Below are 18110 nucleotides of genomic sequence, written 5' to 3'. Positions count from 1 at the left end.
AGATTTATGTGAAGGATTAATACAATCAATGAAAACACGGTGTGATGCTGTAATTGCGGCACATGGGGCAGCTACAACATATTAGAACATTTGACTGCAGATTTTTCTGCTGATAAGTTACTGATTTTAATGTTGTTCGGAGATGAAACCTTTGATGAATCATTTAGGTTTTGGTGGTCCTTCTCGCAGTCAGTATAATTCTGACTAGGACAGACTGGACACATTACTTATTGAGTGATTTTTGAGTATCACAGGAGATAATAACACAGTTAACTAGTACAAGAAACAAATGTTGTCATTTTTAAACAGGGTTTATTGTTGTTGTAAATTGCTTATACTGATACAACACAGAAACAGCAAGCATGTCTGTTGCATACATTTTCATCACTTAATACATAAGATTCACTTTAAAAAAATTGCAGCAAATTAAAAAAAAGTTTTATTTACCTATGTTATCAATATATTTTAATATGACAAATAAATTGATTAAATCTTTAAGACTGCAGGCAATATTATTTAATCAAAACAAATACATTATGTAAATAAAAATTTTAAATATAAAATATGTACCTAATATATCATAATACTGTACAGTGAATTAAATAATATAATACAATTATTATGTCACTTTTAATTACTACTTTAACTAATAGCATCAATTTTAGATTCTAATTAATTATATAGAAAATATTTACCTACCTTAGATGAACATGAAAAAAACATTCATGAATTTATATCGAAAATATATATTCTTTAAATTGCTGTATTAAAAAAGTTTATTTCCATGGTTACATTGTACTCATATCTAGACGAAATATATATATAAACGTACCTTATTATGGTTTATGTATAAAAATGAAATTGGTAAAAAGATGATTCATCTTTATTTTAGCTGCTTATTATATTTCATAATAAAAGCGCAATGTAACTACATGACCGTTATATTACCAATAAAATCGATACAGACCGTTAACAGGACATATTACTCTATAGACTACCTTATGTCACTACAGTTCGAATTGATTGACGTGGAATAAGTGATACCTAGATGATCTTATGTTCCAAAATAAACGTATTTTAATTTATTAATATTTATTATTAGTTCACCATATTATTCGGCATCAGTAACTGATTTGGCTGAGCAAGCGCCTTATTCTGTCGTTCTCTGCGCGCGCGACTGACATACGGCGCAGGCTGCTTAAGGTGTACTGTACGCACGTGTAGTTGACAGCTGTTTGACTGAGTGAACGATTTACCACATACGTCGCATTGATAGGGCTTTTCACCGGTGTGCACCTAAAAGGTAATTTAACTCTATATAATAGGGGATTAAAATAATTCCATGAATAACATAAAAAACAGGTTTTCTCTACTTTACAATTAAATCATGAAGAACTTATTTTTGTTAAAATACTTCAATTCATTTATTAAAACAACCTTGTTCTAGACTGATCTGCAAATTAATAATTCCTGTATTCAAATAATTTATCAAAAACACATTTTGGGTCAGATGTATACCACAGCTATGGTTGAGTAGATATAAAAAAAAATGCAGAAAAAAGTCATATATTTTGCAATATGTATATTAAACTTATTTAATTTTGTTCCTGTTATACCTGAAGCATCAATATATAGCAGTGACTCACCCTATAATGTCTATCTAATACAGTCTTGACTTTAAACCTCATCCCACACACAGTGCAAACATGAGGCCTCTGTTCGGAATGTACAGCCGCGTGTAATAAGAGATTCCTTCGTATGTGGAAGGCCTTACCACATTGACCGCATTTAAAAGCACGCTCGCCCGAGTGCGTTAACTTGTGGTATGATAAGAGGGCGTTTTTCTGAAAATAAAATAATTTCTTCTAGTATTCTATCATTTGACTTTGTTTGTATTTTGTCACATTTATCAGTGAGACAATTCTTCTATTTTTATAATATATATAAGTATATGATATAATATTAGACTCTAGGAATGACTAATAAATGTATTATTTTTAAGTTGTCTTACCGTAAATGCTTTACCGCATATTTCACAAACATGTCCCTTTTCTATAGGATACTCAATATCAGGATGAATTTTTCTAAAATGCCAGAAAAACGAGCGCGCATTAGGTATTTGTTGTGGACACTGTAATAAAAAAAAAGTTTTTTATATAAATTAAACAAATTATACCTAGATTTTGTATGCCCATAAGAAAATATACAAGATAGCGTATTGCTTATTAGGGTTTTGCAATATTGATAAAAGTCAAAGTTCATAAAACAGATTTATAAAAATTAAATTAAAATGTCTAGTAGAAACTGGAGGTTTTTATAATAATTTAAAAATGAATACATGTTTTTATTTACGAGTAGTAAATTATCTTTATTATTTATGTCTACAATAAAAGTATAGTAGTTTAATTAGGAAACCTTAAAGGACAACATTAGTATTCCTTTGCTGAAATTAAGACACAACTGCCAGTGGAAACTTTAAAGTAAAAAAAAACAAATTATAATTAACTAAAGAAACTTACATGCGGACACTGCATCGGATATTTCCTAGAGTCATTTTTCTTGGATCCGTCGGAACGCGTCCATGGCCGACGATCGTGTGACGTACGCACATGTGCACGTAACTCGTCTGCTGTTTTGAAAGACACGCCACAGTGACGACACCCATTTCTGTAAAGTAATAAAAAACTCTTTACAAATAAAGAATCTCCAATTACTTTTGATAGTTTTGATTTCTAAATAAATATCTTCGGATTTTTTAAGATTTGATTTTGTGTCTGTGTTTCGGAACCCCTGAGACATGTTAAAATATGTGGTAAGGCCTCTGCAGAATCGAAATCGTTTAGTATAATTCCCACACATATTCTGAGATTATATCTTGATAGTTTGACTACACAGTACTTCTGTGTTTCTACTACAGCTTCGGGAATAAAAAAAATGTCTAGTCTTAGATGTAAACTCCAGGATTTTTGAATCCCTGGAGTTTGGGATATTTATAATAATTGTTGTTAAAACATTTGACGAACAGTCCAAAATAAAATGAATGTTTTTCAAGCAATATTTTTAAATGGTAACTAAAAACATTATCTCTTAAAATTGATCATAAAAAACATGATCTTAAACATTAAATCAGTATCTGCAGGGCGGTCTACTTATAGTAGACCGCCCTGCAGATTTACTATAAGGTTTGTAAAACAAATATTCCAGGGACACTTACTTATTTTCATTGGTCTCCACATGTTTCCGCGCAGTGACCATGTGTCGGCTGTACGCTTCATTCGATGCGAACTTCACACCGCACAGCGCACAATACGGGGCCTCGGTATTATCTTCTATATCTCTTTTCTCCTGTTATGTTAAACAGTAAAATGGTTCATTTATTTCGATACAACTGGAGGTAAAGTTTTATACAAAAAGGTTGCATTATATTTCTCATTATTATACCATCGGTGTTGATCTAGAAGATGCTAAACTCTAACAAAACCTAGGCGTGTCATCTGTGATATCAATATAATCTTTTCACATAACACTTGAGGACGGAAAACTTGGTAACTACAAGTGTGTCTAAAACGCCGACGAACGTTAAGCAGAGAAAACTGATCACCTACTTTGCTTGTAAAGTTAAAATTTTATTTATTTATTTCAAACATACACACATTATCTTTAGGTATTATCAATAAAACAATAGAAATGTGTCGGTACCATCTCACAGGTGAGTATGGATTTTACACTAATTGATATATCACTTTTACTATTAATATAGGAGTGACATTTATTGTTTGAGTATAATGAATACAAACTTATTACACATAACCGTAATTTTTTAAGGTGTTAAACTGAATTTTGTTGAAGCTTTTTTTTAATAAAAATCGACACAACTTTATTTCATTTGTTTGAAAATTAAGTTTAATTTAATTCATTTTTCTTAGCCAAAAGCAAAACTCACATCTTGATCTCGGTGCATAAGGGACTTGTGCTGGTGAAGGCCCAACTTCGAAATGAAGGTGAACCCACAAAAACCGCACACCACGTCTGATGGATGCTTTAGACGAACGTGTGTCATGTACGACATCCATTGACTGTAAATGTTAAAGAATATGTAGTACATATTATTAAGGGATACAAAAACAACCAGTGTACTGTATATATCGCAAATGACGAAATTGTCGTAAAATATGGAAATATACTCACGTAAAGACTTCTTCGCAATATTCACAGCTGTAAGTAACACCGCGATGCCATAGTATATGCTGTTTTGCTTGATGCCTGTAATAATATTGATTATGTAAAACACCAATGTAAAAAATATCCGCAATACTAAAATAATCGAAACATATTTTCTATGCTAATACTAAGAAGAGGAATATATTATGATGTTGTGGTTTATGACATTTTCTTTTGCATTATTGTTATGTAGAGGGTAAAACTTGCTGAGTTTCTTGCCCGTTCTTCTCAGAACCAAGCCTCCTCGTAGTTTTACTCTTTCGCGAATTTTATAAACGTTTTTTTTCATTTCACATTCATAAACATGCCCTAAGACGCATCTAAATTGAGTAAATGAATTTTGATTGATTGAAAGATTTGTATGTTTAATAGGAATATATGAATAAACTCAGAAACTTCTGAACAATGAGTAAAATAGACTTCATTTCTAAAATGTTTTAAAGATCACATATCCGGCCATGCGAAGCGGGGACAGGAAGTATACATGTAAAAACATGTTTTATCACTAGATGGCGCGGGCGCATCGCTCGACTAGAATTAAAGTGGGAAGAAAAAAATTGTTTTACTGTAAACCAATAATATTATATATATTAATAGACTAAACAATAAATGCGCCGAATGTAGACAAATAACAAACAAATACATAGTCAGGTATTAAAAACAAACTGTTATTTTATAATGTTGATTGACTTACACAGCAGTAGAGACATAGGGACACTGTTTGCAATGATACTTGGTACCATGTCGTCTAAGGTGTTTGCCCACTATATACTTGTCCTTGAAACGTAACTTGCAAATGTCACACTCCACAAGACCCTGTAAAAATCATAGTATTTAATGCACTTAATAGTTAATTTTATTAGATTATACAACTGCCTATATAATAAACAATAAATTCTTGAATTGGAGAAAAAGTTAGGAATTTGCCATAAAGTTGAGAATATTATCAGTCTTACCTCAACATGATTTTTATTGTGATTTTGCCAGGTTCGTGAATCCAGGAAACCTTTAAAGCATAACTCACATCTGAATGTGGCATTTTGATAGTTCTTTGACTCTCGGCGTTTACTAATTTCCTCCATTTGTTCCGCTATCTATCAATAAAAATAATAATGCATTTTAAATAACTTAATTAAGATTAAGACAAAGCCAAAATCATTGATAAGAAATACAGGATAACAATTATTACCGTCAAGTTAACCACATTGACATATCTGTGGAAGTCTTCTGGGGTTACAGCATCCTCTGGAAGATTGGTGTTACGTCTTAGCGCGTGCATTGGTCTCCCGCGACGCTTTTTGGGAGTCTCGACTTTCTTTCTTTTACTTTTCTTTGCTTTCTTCAATCTAGCTAGAGGTATCTAAAATTTAAAAATAGTTAAAAATCTAACTGGTGGCAAGTAGCAAGGAATGTGAATGGTGATATTTTTATATTTTATATAGCTTATCAAAATAACTACTAACTCTATTACTATACTCTAAGAAGATCAGAATCAAGACTTAGCACTTTGTTGGGATGGATGTCATAGTCTTCCCTAAGTCTTGAGTCTCTTAATATTACCCTATAGGACAAACAAGTTTTGTGACAATGTTGATATTTAGGTCAGTTAAAATATTATTATACACATACATCATCAGTCTTTTCTTCTTTCTCCCTTTTGACAGTTACAGAAACATCAACCATTTCCTTTTTAATTTTGTTCTTGTGATTTTCCTCATCACTTGGCCAATCAAAATCATTGTCATTATATGAATCTTCATCATATTGTTCTAATTTATCTAATTGATTATCTTCAATCTTCATATAAACATCTTCATTTATAGTAGAATCTGCACTTATGCTAACATACATGGCTTTTTGAATACTAAGATTAGACGTAAGAATAAGGCTGTTTTTATCTACTTGCCTTACATCTTTTTCAGTGATCTAAAAATATAATAAAAATTCGTACTTAGTTAACTTCATTAAGCTTTATATTAATAATATACAATCTCCTTCTTTTATCACTGCAGCTAAGCAGTGAAATATTAAAATATGTATAGAAGTTTAACGTTTATATGCATATATCCCAAATTTGTACCTTCCCTCTACTTTTAAGTATCCCTTGCAATACTGTTTGCCCTCGTAAACTCTTCTGCCTGAATAAGTAAAACTTAACCATTTGTGCAGCACAAGCATAGCACACATATTCAGGAAGTCCAAGCGTCTTTACCTAAAAAAATATCATACATGAAGACAAGCAATTTTATGACACAAAAAAAAACATATTCAAAAATTAAACCAAACGATTTTCAACTCATATCTGGATACAAAAAAATTTGAAATAACTAGAGGTCTCTTGAGTCAAAAATAATTTCAATTAGTTTACTTTGTTATATAAAAAAAATCGCAAACATATAGATCAACTAAAATACACTTACGTCGCTTGTTCCAGTCAGTAATTCGTAGTAGCGTTCTAAAGTATTTGAAGACATTTTAAAAAGCTTTACATGCATTTCTAAGCAAACTCGACAAGCCTTTACGGTTGCCATTTTTAACACCATTAGACAAATAAAAAAAAAGATAATTAAAAACATACACTAAACTTTCAAAGGCTTTAAATAAAAGCTTATTTGTAAGACCAAAACTTTATTTTCTTGTGAGCTTACAACAAGTGATGATTAGGAAACTGTTTACTACAGTGAAACAAATAGTATTCTAATCAATACAATATAACACTTTATACCTAAAATATTTCATTTATGTTTTAACTTAAATAAACAATTAATATATTATTTTTAAACTACATTGCCTAACATTTTAATTTTTTTTTTCGTTTATAAATTAATGCACAATACAGATTAGACAAGGTAAATTGTCATATAACATAGATTTATGATATAACCTATGTATGTAATTTAGACATTTCACGTGCTGAAGAAGTTTTACAGATTAAAATAGATTTATTACTATTGACTACTAATTTGTGATAAAAAAGTAATGAAATCTTATATAATATATCTATCATAATCAATAATAATATTAAGATTTAATATTTATGTAAATATGTATTATGCTTTTAACTAGCTTATATGGTTTTTTTGATGTGTTTCTTTATTTTTTCTCGCGTTTAGTTTCCCTAGCTTTAACTTGAAATTGGCATAAAGTTATAACTATTGCCATAAAAAAAATAGCTGGAGAGCTAGCGAGAAAAATATTCATAGCATTCATCGTAGCGTTGCGTTTTCTATTTAGAGCGCTTATCATTTGCTCGTGTCTACCTGGTTGACCTCATATGTTTTTATATAGCTTATAAAATAAAAACAAAAATGAGGCAGACACCCTGGCTACTGATATTCCGTAAGTGGACCATTATGACCACATATTGTTTAGATCGAAAATCACATTCCAAATTTTTGCATAAGGTAATGTAGTATAGTTTAAATTAATTGGAGAAAGTCACTTTACAATATTTATTGTAATTAAGTTTCAATGTATATGTCAAACTCGAATACATTTTTTTAAATTAACTTTATGGCTCAAATGCATATTTAAGTCGGACTTAACGTAACGCCAAGTCTTGTTAGGCGTTTCTGAATCAGCCTTATCGTTGAAAACCCTGTAAATGGAAAAGCCATAAGTACTAGACTTAGTATAAATTCAATCAAACAATCTTTCCACATTTAACGAAAGTCTATAGCTTTATTTATTTTAAGGTTGAGACAAAAAATATCGTACAATTTTATGCAAAATATAAAATTAAGGGGCAACAATAAAACCTAGATAAGTAATTTAATACAATAAACTATTCATAATTTAAGATACTCTTACCACTAATATAAACTATTTTACAAATAAAAGTAGGTATTTTATTCTGAATAACTAAGTAAGTGCGTCGGCAGTATTACGTGTATAAAAATTGTACCATAACCTAATGTCACTATAGATGTTTTATTTATTTAGAAACACTTCGTTACATTACAATATAAAAATTGAACATAATTAGATGAAAAGGAGGGCTACTGGCGGCCTTTTCCCTTTCGAGCGATTTCTTCCAGGCATCCACTTCCATATAGGCAGTTTTACCATGTAGCCAGTGTCTGAGTGTGAGACCGAAGGATTACAATACCAGAGTAAACAGTTACATTTTTATTCATTGCATAATATACCTTAACAAAAAGGAATAAAGTTGTTATTACAATTGATGAGAATTCAAGAGTTTAATATGTATGCCTTGTCCTAGTAAGTATTCGGGGCGGTTGTTCTCCATGCACTTTCCTTATGTGGCTCTTGCAGCTGTTGGATTGAGTGAACGCGTGACCACAGATCTCACACCGGTAGGGTTTCTCGCCAGTGTGCGTCTACAAAATATATTTAATAAACTTAATATCACCAAAAAGACCGAACCACGTACCATGGCTATAAAACACTAATTTCTGAAGGCATCCAAAAGTATGTGGCCAAGCCAAGTATTTTTATTTAAAAACAAAACAAAAAATATCTAATATTTCTGTAACAGGAAATGTTACAGGAACAGTTTTTTTTGAAAATTGTTAGTATTTTTCTTTACTTATTTTCTATTTATATTTCCCGTTTAAACCTTTCCTTAACTTTCATAAATATTTCTAGATCATAATTTGCCAAATTGGTTCAGTAATTCTCGAGTTTTAGCGAGACAAACGAACAGCAATACATTTCTATATATTTCATATTTGAATACGACCAATTTATCTAAATAATATTATAGATGTATTTTTGACTATCCGTGCTAATAAATTGTAAGTTTATCTTAAGAGAAGACAAAAAGACTCAAGAATTAAAAATATATTCAGAGTAAATTAATTTAAGTTTAAACGAACATCTAGAGTCGCGATTGTTACCATAAAATGTGCCTTCAACGTAGCCTTCTTCTTAAAAGCTCTATGGCAGAGGGAACATTGGTGCGGTCGCAAATCCGAGTGCACGGTGTTCTCGTGACTAGCACGACATCCCGCACTGTTGAATCCGCGCCCGCATTGACTGCATTTGAACGGCTTTTCTTTAAGATGGCTCAACATGTGTGCCTCGAGGCTGTATTTAGTCTGTGAATTCATAAGATTATAGCTGTATTCATAAAACCAAATCTGTCTAATTGCACTCTTTTATTTAAAGTAATATTTCGTCTTTTAAACTTATAAACAAGTCTTTACGCTGTGATGAAAAGACATTATTTGAGTGTTACATCGATTATCTGCATTATTACAATTAGAAAATATTATACAGATTTCTTATATAACTAGCAAACCACCTGAATATAACCAGAAAAAATGCATTTAATATTTTACCAAATCGATTACCATGTCTAATAGTGAAAAACATATCTCCAATAAAAATAATATTCTTTTAACGGACGTATAGGTTCGAAAAATATGCGTCAAAAAAGTCGTCTTAAATTCGATTTCAACTGTTATTTCGTTGAAGATGGCTTTATACAATAAAGCCTGGAGATCTGTTTCGGTGTCTTAGTTAAAGTATACAAAAAGGCTGATCAGGAATGCGCTTTCGGTGAAAGAGCAAATGTTTTTTTTTTTATTAGACCGTATAGACAAGTTTATGAGTTTATCTATAATTTACTAGGAAAGGAACCAGCTTGAAACGTTTCCCTACTTAATCTGCAAACATGCAATAACAAAACCTATTTTTTAACTATATTAATTTTTTAAATGTGATAAAGCGAGAACTTTCTCTGAGTTGCTGATCTAGGGTAGATGCTGATTTGGGTTCGATTCTCGCCTATTACGATTCAAATAAAATAAAATACCTGTAGCCGCGACCCGCAAACGTGACACACATGCGGCTTCTCCTTGACGTATTCGTCGTGTGGATGCGCCGTGCGAAAATGAGCCGACAAACTGCGGGCACTCGCTATCATCTCGGAACACTATAAAAAAAATATTAAATAAGGCAATCTACACACTAGGTTATCCATGAGAAAACAGCGCGACAATATTTTAAGGAATATTACAGAATGTAACCCTCTGAAAAAGTTAGTGCATTACAAACATATTCACCCGGGGTGGTTAAAAGGAATAGGCAGTAGGGTATTAACATTGGAGTTACCAATACGACTTATGTAAGATACTAAATGCCTCCGACGACTACATAGTCGGTTGCTGCAATTGTTTAGAAAATATATATTAAAAAATTGGTTGCCTGTAAAGTCGGTATACGGGCGAAAGTTTTACGTGACAACGACTTTGAGTGGTAAAATAATTTTAATGTGAATATTCATTCGTATAGTAGGAAGAAGGATGAAAATTATTATTGGTTGAGAAACGATTTATACTACTTTTTTGATTGAAAACTACCACAACATTGTGATTACTACAACATAACCTATTCACTTATGTCTTAGTCATTTATTTCATCATGTTATATTATCAGTCTGAAATTATTTACCTTTGCTGTTTGAATTGTTGCGATGGCCGAAACTACCTTCACATTATCACTACACAATTGTTTTACAATTAACTGGCAACGTGTAAACTTGTATGCAGGCGCCTAAGCGAAATAGAAGCGCAAGACATGAACCGGTGTGTATGCCTATCTCTCTCACTCTCTTTCTCTCGCTCTGTCTCTCTCGCTCTTAGGCGGGCTAACTGTGCTCGAGTGGAAGGGACGCGTGCCTCTCACTCGCTCTCATTGTGAGCGCATAACGTGAGCGGAGCGTAACGCAGTGTCTTGAAGTGTCACCCGGCAAACCAATTTATAAGACGTTGTCACGTCAAAAAAAAAAACATATTTACCAGAGGACACTTATTAGGCCAGACCGTAGGCCCGTTATCAGGTTCCGGGTCGTCAGTCTTCAATCGTGGGTAACGGGTAGGCGCGGGCGGCGCACTCGGCCGATAGCCGCCGGCGTACCGCGATTGATGAATATGGGCGTGTTGGCGACGTTCTTCCTTACTCGCAAATGTCTCGCCACATTCCCGACAACCGATACTGGGGAGTTAACGAGACTGTCAATAAATGATTCAATGCTGTGTAAAACTTAATTATAATTAAACAAAATGACGTTTAAACTCTTCCAGATTCTCCTTATAAAGGCCGGCTACGCACCCAATAGAATGGGTGTAGGTTGTTAATAAATAGGGTTGCGATTTTAGACGAACGAAGCTCGTTTGCCTTATAAAACAAATCCCTACTTACTTCGCTCTGTTTAATCGTGATTTTAGTAATTAGTATTATATTTTGTAATTGAAAATATATTCTTTGTCTTTTGGAATCTAGCACTGTAATTCATGACTATTAAGATTAACTATTTCTTATTTTTTATTACTCTACAGTCTACATTATCTGTACAAAAAATATTTTTTTGCACTTTTTTGCATTTTTCCTTTCGTATTTCATTTTTCTTATTCCTTACTACAGTTGACTAGAAGAGATCGCTTGTTAAGGCCGCCCTTTTAAGTTATATGAATGTACGAAATATGTAATGAAACGACAACAAAGCACGTATCTACCAAAAAATCTTTGAATATCAAAAGTGCGTAGACCTGGAAGAGAAGGTAAAACGAGAATCGAATACAGTAGTTGTACATAATTACAAAAGTTTACATTTCTATAGATTTAATACATACATTGTCTGTGCAGTTTCTTCGTGTTTTCTCGCTGTGAGGAAATGCTTCTTGAACGCCTCCGTATTCGCGAACTTCATATTACATTCGGCACAGTGGGGCGCATCTGGATTCTCATCTATTTCTGTTTTTTCCTGTCGAGTAAGAAAATTATAATTATATTTTTCTTTATATAAGTCTTCTATGCATATGTTAGTAATAATTTATGGAACGGATGGATGAATATTTATATTCAAATGTAATATTTTCGTTATTCTATAAATATGTATTTATACCAATAAATTTCTTTTGCTTCGTCTCTCTAAAACTAGAGAATGGCTGGACCGATTTGGACATGAGATATTACTGGAAGTTCAGGGAAGTTTTCAACGAGGGAGATCATAAATAATAGGTAAAAAAACACTGTAAATATCAATTGAATTTTCCAAAACAAAATCTGGGTAATATTTTATCTTTGTCAGATCACATTGATACTGATCATTTCAATAAATTTTATAATCAATTCGATTTAGGGTAGGCTACTAATATTCTTCATTCAAGATATTGTAGCAAAATCAACGTTTAAGACTTTAAAACCATGCATACATTTTAGTGATATTGCTTTATTGCCATGTTTTAATGGCAACCCTGAAAAAAAAAGTAAAACTAATCATAATATAAGTCCTTTTCAGGAATACTTACATCATGACTCGCATGGTGATAACTTTTATGTTGCATCAGACCAAGTTGCGACACAAAAGTGGAAGCGCAGAAACCACAAACCCAGTCCGAACGATGTTTTAAACGCACGTGAGTTAGGTATGCGTTACGATTACTGTAAAATTAATATTTATAAGACTTAGGGCCTGTTTCACAATGTCCGGATAAGTTCCAAATAAGCTACTTTTTACTTATTGGTAGGATAAACAGTATTTTTGCGTTTCACGACTGTCAGATAGCGCTATTCGTCATATAACGCGAAGCATCTTATTTGGAACTTTTATCTTTCGAATAATTTATGTGTTGCATAGATCTTTGGTACTTTATCCATACTCTGGGAAACAGGCCCTTAATATTTTTATTAATTTGGCGGAAGGATATCGATCTAAGGAACGAGAGTCGCACGTCAAAGCCACATGGCCACAACTGGTATATATTTCTTATCTCAAACCACATATTATGTAATTTTTATAATATATATTTTATAATATGTATAACTTACCTAAACTTCTCTCCACAATGGTCACAAATGTATGTATGACCTCTGTGCCAAAGGATATGCAATTTGGCGTGATTTCTGAAAAAATAAAGTCACTAGATATTTTAATTAATTGTACATTGTGCAAAACATTTTTTTCGATGTTTTTTGATGATTGTCTTTTTCGCCTTTAGCTACGGTGGATTTTTAGAGTTTAAGCAAGCAATCAAAAAAGTAAAAAATCAGTTCAGTAGCTTATCGTATTTATGTATGTCGCAGTAAAATAGGTGAAGTGTAAATTGAATATCTAGACAATTAATTATTCGTTCACTCACTTGTTTGACGGAATTTTAGCGACTTGATTGGATAACTAAAAAAAAATTAATTAACTGTCTAGAGATTCAATTAACTCTCTGATTTTACTACGACATATGGACCGACATTGTAATACATTTCAACAGCACTTTCCTCTGGATTATATAATTGTTACTCACTTGCCGAGTGTTACGTAGGGGCAATTTCTGCAGCGGTATTTTGTGCTGTGGAATTGAATGTGTACCTGCAAACTGTGCTTAGTCCGAAAACGCATTTTGCATATATCACACTGCACTTTACCCTGGAACAATAAAAAAAAATTATTCTCTATTATTATAAAAAATATATTTTTATTAGAAACTTATTAAATTTACGTTTTACTTTTATTATAAAATTCCTTTATGTTTTGATGGCAGTGTTAAAAATATTATTTGTAGAGTAAGTTATTTTAAGAAGTGAAAAAAAAAACAGTATACCTCTTGATGTTGTTTATTGTGTGTTTCCCAGGCTTTTGTATGTATGAATCCTTTATAACAAATGTCACACTTGTAAAATGAGTTTCTATAGTTCTTTGACTCTTTGCGCTTTCTTACCTCCTCAAATTGCTCTTCTGTCTAAAAATACACATTTTATAATAGGAAAAATTATTTAATACAGCAAACATGTTATTACTTTGTCTTATACAGTAATAAATAATAAGAAATAAGTTATTTATATGTTAATTCCACCTATGTTAAACAATAAATATTAATAAATCATTGGCTCATAATTTATTATCAAACCTAACACTGTTCCTGGAAACCAAAATAAATATATAAAATGAATGAGTTACCGTTAAATGGATAGTTGCAAAATGTTTTGCAAAACTTTCATTATCAATACAATCTACTGCAGCAGGCGTTCTTTTCTTAACCAGATTACTTTTCTTCTCTTTTCTTTTATTTATTTTCTTTTTAACCTTCTGTTTTTGTATCTTAAACAAATTAAATATACATTTATAAAGTTTAAAAATTAAAATGACAACTTTATCCATTCCTATCAGTAGAAAAGTTGCTTTTTTATATCTTGCCTTAATAAAACAGCAATTGGAATCTAATACTACTTATTTCATACAACAAAAGAAATATATCATGATTATACTAGAATAGAAAGTATGATATTTGTTACATAAGCAGGTTAAACATACTTTTATCTTTTTTTGTGTCTTATCCTTTAATGCTATTGGAACTTCCTGCTTTTGTTCATCTTTAACAGGAATCTCTATTTCAGTCTTAAATTTTTGCAATTCTTCATCACTGGGCCAATCAAAGTCCAGCTCATCTATTAATACATTATTTTCAATTTTATCATCTGTATAGGTTGAGTTTCCATCACTATACTTTAATTGAAGATCACTTTTACTTAGATTTGAACCTAACAGTAGAGATTTTCTATCTATCTGAATAATGTCATCATCTGTAATCTAAAGTACATTTCACTTTTATAAATAAATACAATATTGAAGGTATATTTATGACTATTTTATAAAATAGAATAAAATTCTTGAATGTTTTGTGAATCTTTTAGAGAATTTATATTTTTTTAAAAGTAACACATAGACATACCTCACCAGAATTTCTAAGAATATTTTCCAATATGAATTGACTCTGCAGTCCCCTTTGTTTAAATATATAAAACTTTTTCAGTAAAGCTGCACACTCAAAGCAAGCATATTTTGATAATTCAGGCTTCTTGACCTAGGTCAAATCGAGGTTAAAAATAATTAAAACAGTTCAGACATATTAATAATATTTTAATAATTCAGTAATATAATTAGTATGTTACAATAATTTTCAAACTAAAACCTACAGCAGCTTGCTCTGAATTTTGTAGACTTGTCATTATAAGGTACTTACACTGTTTCCAGTTAATATTTCATAGTAATGTTCTAGAGAGTTAGATTCCATAACAAAAACTTTAACATTGATTTGTAGGCAAATTCTGCAATATTTAATGGTTGCCATGGCCTTGTAAATAGTATATACTATACAAAATCTAATATAATTATTAATTTTGTTGAAAGTATCAAAATATAGAAATGGTACAAGTGGCGCCACCTAGTGATGGTTGTGTCAAAGTGTATTACTGTGGTCTATTGTATCTGTGGTCTATTTGTATCTGTGATGTATTTTAAATAAATTAGTCGTTCTTTGTCACTGAAAGTGTGCGCGTTTTATTTGAGGTTATGGGCCCAGCGCACCTTTATAGTTTCGTTAAAAAGTAGTAATTTTGTGTCGAGAAGTAAGTTTCGGACTTGTTGAAATTATAAGTGTATCGATCGTGTTATCCAGTAAGTTAAGTAACGAGGATGGCATCGAATTACTTAGTCAACGTGCCCAAACTGAAAGGCAGAGAAAATTACTCAGAATGGGTTTTCGCTGCAGAGAATTTTCTAGTCTTGGAGGATATGGTGCATTGCATCAGGCCAATACCTGGGAAGACGATAGAAGCTGCAGAAGATGCGAAAACAAAGGCAAAGCTTATCATGACTATAGACAGCGTCTTGTACGTGCATATCAAGGAAGTCAAAACATCATCAGAACTTTGGAACAAGCTTAAGTCATTATTTGATGATTCCGGATTTTCGCGAAGAATATCTCTTTTGCGAAATCTTATTTCAATACGGTTGGAAAACTGTGCTTCCATGCAGGCGTACGTCACGCAGATCGTCGAGACAGGTCAAAAGTTGAGCGGGACAGGTTTTAAAATCAGTGACGAGTGGATCGGTTGTCTTTTACTAGCTGGATTGACTGAAAAATTCATGCCGATGATCATGGCCATTGAGCATTCAGGTATCCAAATTACAACGGACGCCATTAGAACAAAGCTGATGGATATGGAAACGGAAAGGGGTTCTCAATCTAGTGAAATTGGTGGGGCATTTGCAAGTGGCGCGCAGAAGTGGCAACCTAAGAAAATTAAAAATGTGTCAGCGGGTGCGCAAAGTCAAGCTAAGTCAAATGTCAATGTCAGTGGTAGTGCCAAAAGTCAAGTCAAATGTTATCGGTGTAAACAAACGGGTCACTACAAGAATCAATGTCCAAATAATGAAAATTTAAGTAATCGTTTGAAAGAATTGCAACGTAAACAGAGTAATGCATTCAGTGCAGTGTTTTTGAGTGGCCAATTCAACAAGTACGATTGGTACATCGACTCTGGCGCGAGTATGCACTTGACGGCCAATGAAAAGTGGATAAAGGATGCAACATACCACGATATGCGGGAGATATGTGTTGCAAACAACGAGAAAATTCAAGTATTATGTTCCGGCGACGTAAATATTGTGACGAAAACTGATCAATGTGAATATGAGATACCAGTGAAACATGTTATGTGTGCTCCAGGATTGACAACAAATTTATTGTCAGTAAGCCAATTAATCGAGTCTGGTAACAGAGTTCAATTTACGTCAGAAGGCTGTAACGTGTTCAACAGAAATAATGAAATGGTGGCTATGGCTGTGCTCAGTAACGGAGTGTACAAGGTGAGACTTGCTGACAGTGAAGTGACAAGTTTAGCAGTGTCAGGAGATGTCTGGCACAGAAGACTAGGCCATGTCAATAGCACTTATTTAAATAAAATGTCAATTGCTGTGGAAGGAATGGATCTCCAAGAAAAAGTTGACATAAATAAGTCATCTTGTCCTGTATGCTGTGAGGGCAAACAGTGTCGTCTGCCATTCCCAAGTGGTTCTCGATGCAATGAGTTGCTAGGTTTGGTACACACTGATATTTGTGGACCAATGGAGCATGAATCGTTGGGAGGCTCGAGGTATTTTATCTTGTTCATTGACGACTTCAGCCGAATGATAGCAGTGTACTTTTTAAAGCATAAAAGTGAAGCGCTCAGATGTTTTGCAGAATATAAAGCCAAAGTGGAGAAGCAAACGAGCAAGAAAATTAAAATCTTGAGAAGCGATAATGGGTGTGAGTACTGTAATAAAGAATTTGACTCATTTCTCAAGAATGAAGGTATTGTACACCAAAGAAGTAATCCGTACACACCCGAGCAGAATGGTGTATCGGAACGGAATAATCGTACTGTGGTTGAAAAAGCAAGATGCTTATTGTTTGATGCGAAGTTAGGGAAAGAGTTCTGGGCAGAGGCGACACATACTGCTGTGTACCTACAGAATAGAACAGTACTTCCATCATTGAATGATAAGACTCCATATGAAGTCTGGTTTGGTCATAAACCAAATGTGAGCCATCTCAGGATCTTCGGTAGTAGTGTGATGGTACATGTGGCAAAGGCAAGACGTCAGAAATGGGACAAGAAAGCTGAAAAACACATACTTGTCGGATATCCTGATGGTATCAAAGGATACAGGATATATAATCCAAGGACAAAGTGTATCACAACTAGTCGAGAGGTCATTGTCATGGAAAAGGGTAAACATCCAGATATCACTATCCCAATTATTGAGAGTGAGAGAAAGGAAAACTCATGTTCAGTGGGAGACATAGAAGATAAGGAGGCATCAACCTTAGAAAATGTCACCGGTGCGGATGAAACCACAATAACTGATGAAACACTAGGTTTATTGGATGAAGACTATATACCAAGTGATTACGTAGATGCTTCTGATTTGCCGGCACGTCCCAAGTCTACCAGGATAAAGAAAAAGCCAGAAAAGTACATAGTGACTAATATGTGTGTCCCTGAGGAGTTTGATGAAGCCAATGGTTTGTCAATAGAAGAGGCTTTACAAGGAGAAGAAAAGAACCAGTGGTTGTCAGCGGTTAAAGAAGAACTTCAGTGTT

The 18110-nt window shown here is 32.8% G+C and overlaps 1 protein-coding gene across 1 annotated transcript; it reads right to left on the bottom strand.

Annotated features, from left to right (window-relative positions):
- Window positions 1-570: 570 nt before the first annotated feature.
- Window positions 571-15496, bottom strand: LOC111003264. Its single transcript, XM_045628319.1, has 26 exons — window positions 15204-15496; window positions 14913-15044; window positions 14495-14770; window positions 14141-14281; window positions 13785-13922; window positions 13488-13609; window positions 13018-13092; window positions 12498-12630; window positions 11820-11950; window positions 10986-11181; window positions 10001-10120; window positions 9081-9281; window positions 8424-8561; window positions 6642-6800; window positions 6302-6433; window positions 5851-6147; window positions 5411-5581; window positions 5178-5315; window positions 4916-5037; window positions 4189-4263; window positions 3944-4076; window positions 3215-3345; window positions 2520-2667; window positions 2012-2131; window positions 1647-1844; window positions 571-1296 (listed from the first exon to the last, which is right to left on the bottom strand). Exons 1-26 carry the CDS (start codon window positions 15309-15311, stop codon window positions 1099-1101), a joined length of 3933 nt encoding a protein of 1310 aa, XP_045484275.1. The 5' UTR covers window positions 15312-15496; the 3' UTR covers window positions 571-1098.
- Window positions 15497-18110: the final 2614 nt, after the last annotated feature.

Source organism: Pieris rapae, chromosome 5 (genome assembly GCF_905147795.1).
Source record: "Pieris rapae chromosome 5, ilPieRapa1.1, whole genome shotgun sequence".
NCBI classification, from domain to species: Eukaryota; Metazoa; Arthropoda; class Insecta; order Lepidoptera; family Pieridae; genus Pieris; species Pieris rapae.
The sequence above is the reverse complement of the archived record's forward strand: the minus strand, read 5'-3'. Positions and strand labels throughout refer to the sequence as shown.

Bases quoted from the DNA above. Each gene is read 5' to 3' on its own strand.
- LOC111003264 (XM_045628319.1), bottom strand. From the start codon at position 15,311: ATGGCAACCATTAAATATTGCAGAATTTGCCTACAAATCAATGTTAAA. The intron at 11,182-11,819 runs GTATGTATTAAA...TTAACTCCCCAG, and splicing joins GAAGAAACTGCACAGACAAT to TATCGGTTGTCGGGAATGTG. The intron at 8,562-9,080 runs GTAACAATCGCG...TATATTTTGTAG, and splicing joins CGTTGAAGGCACATTTTATG to ACGCACACTGGCGAGAAACC.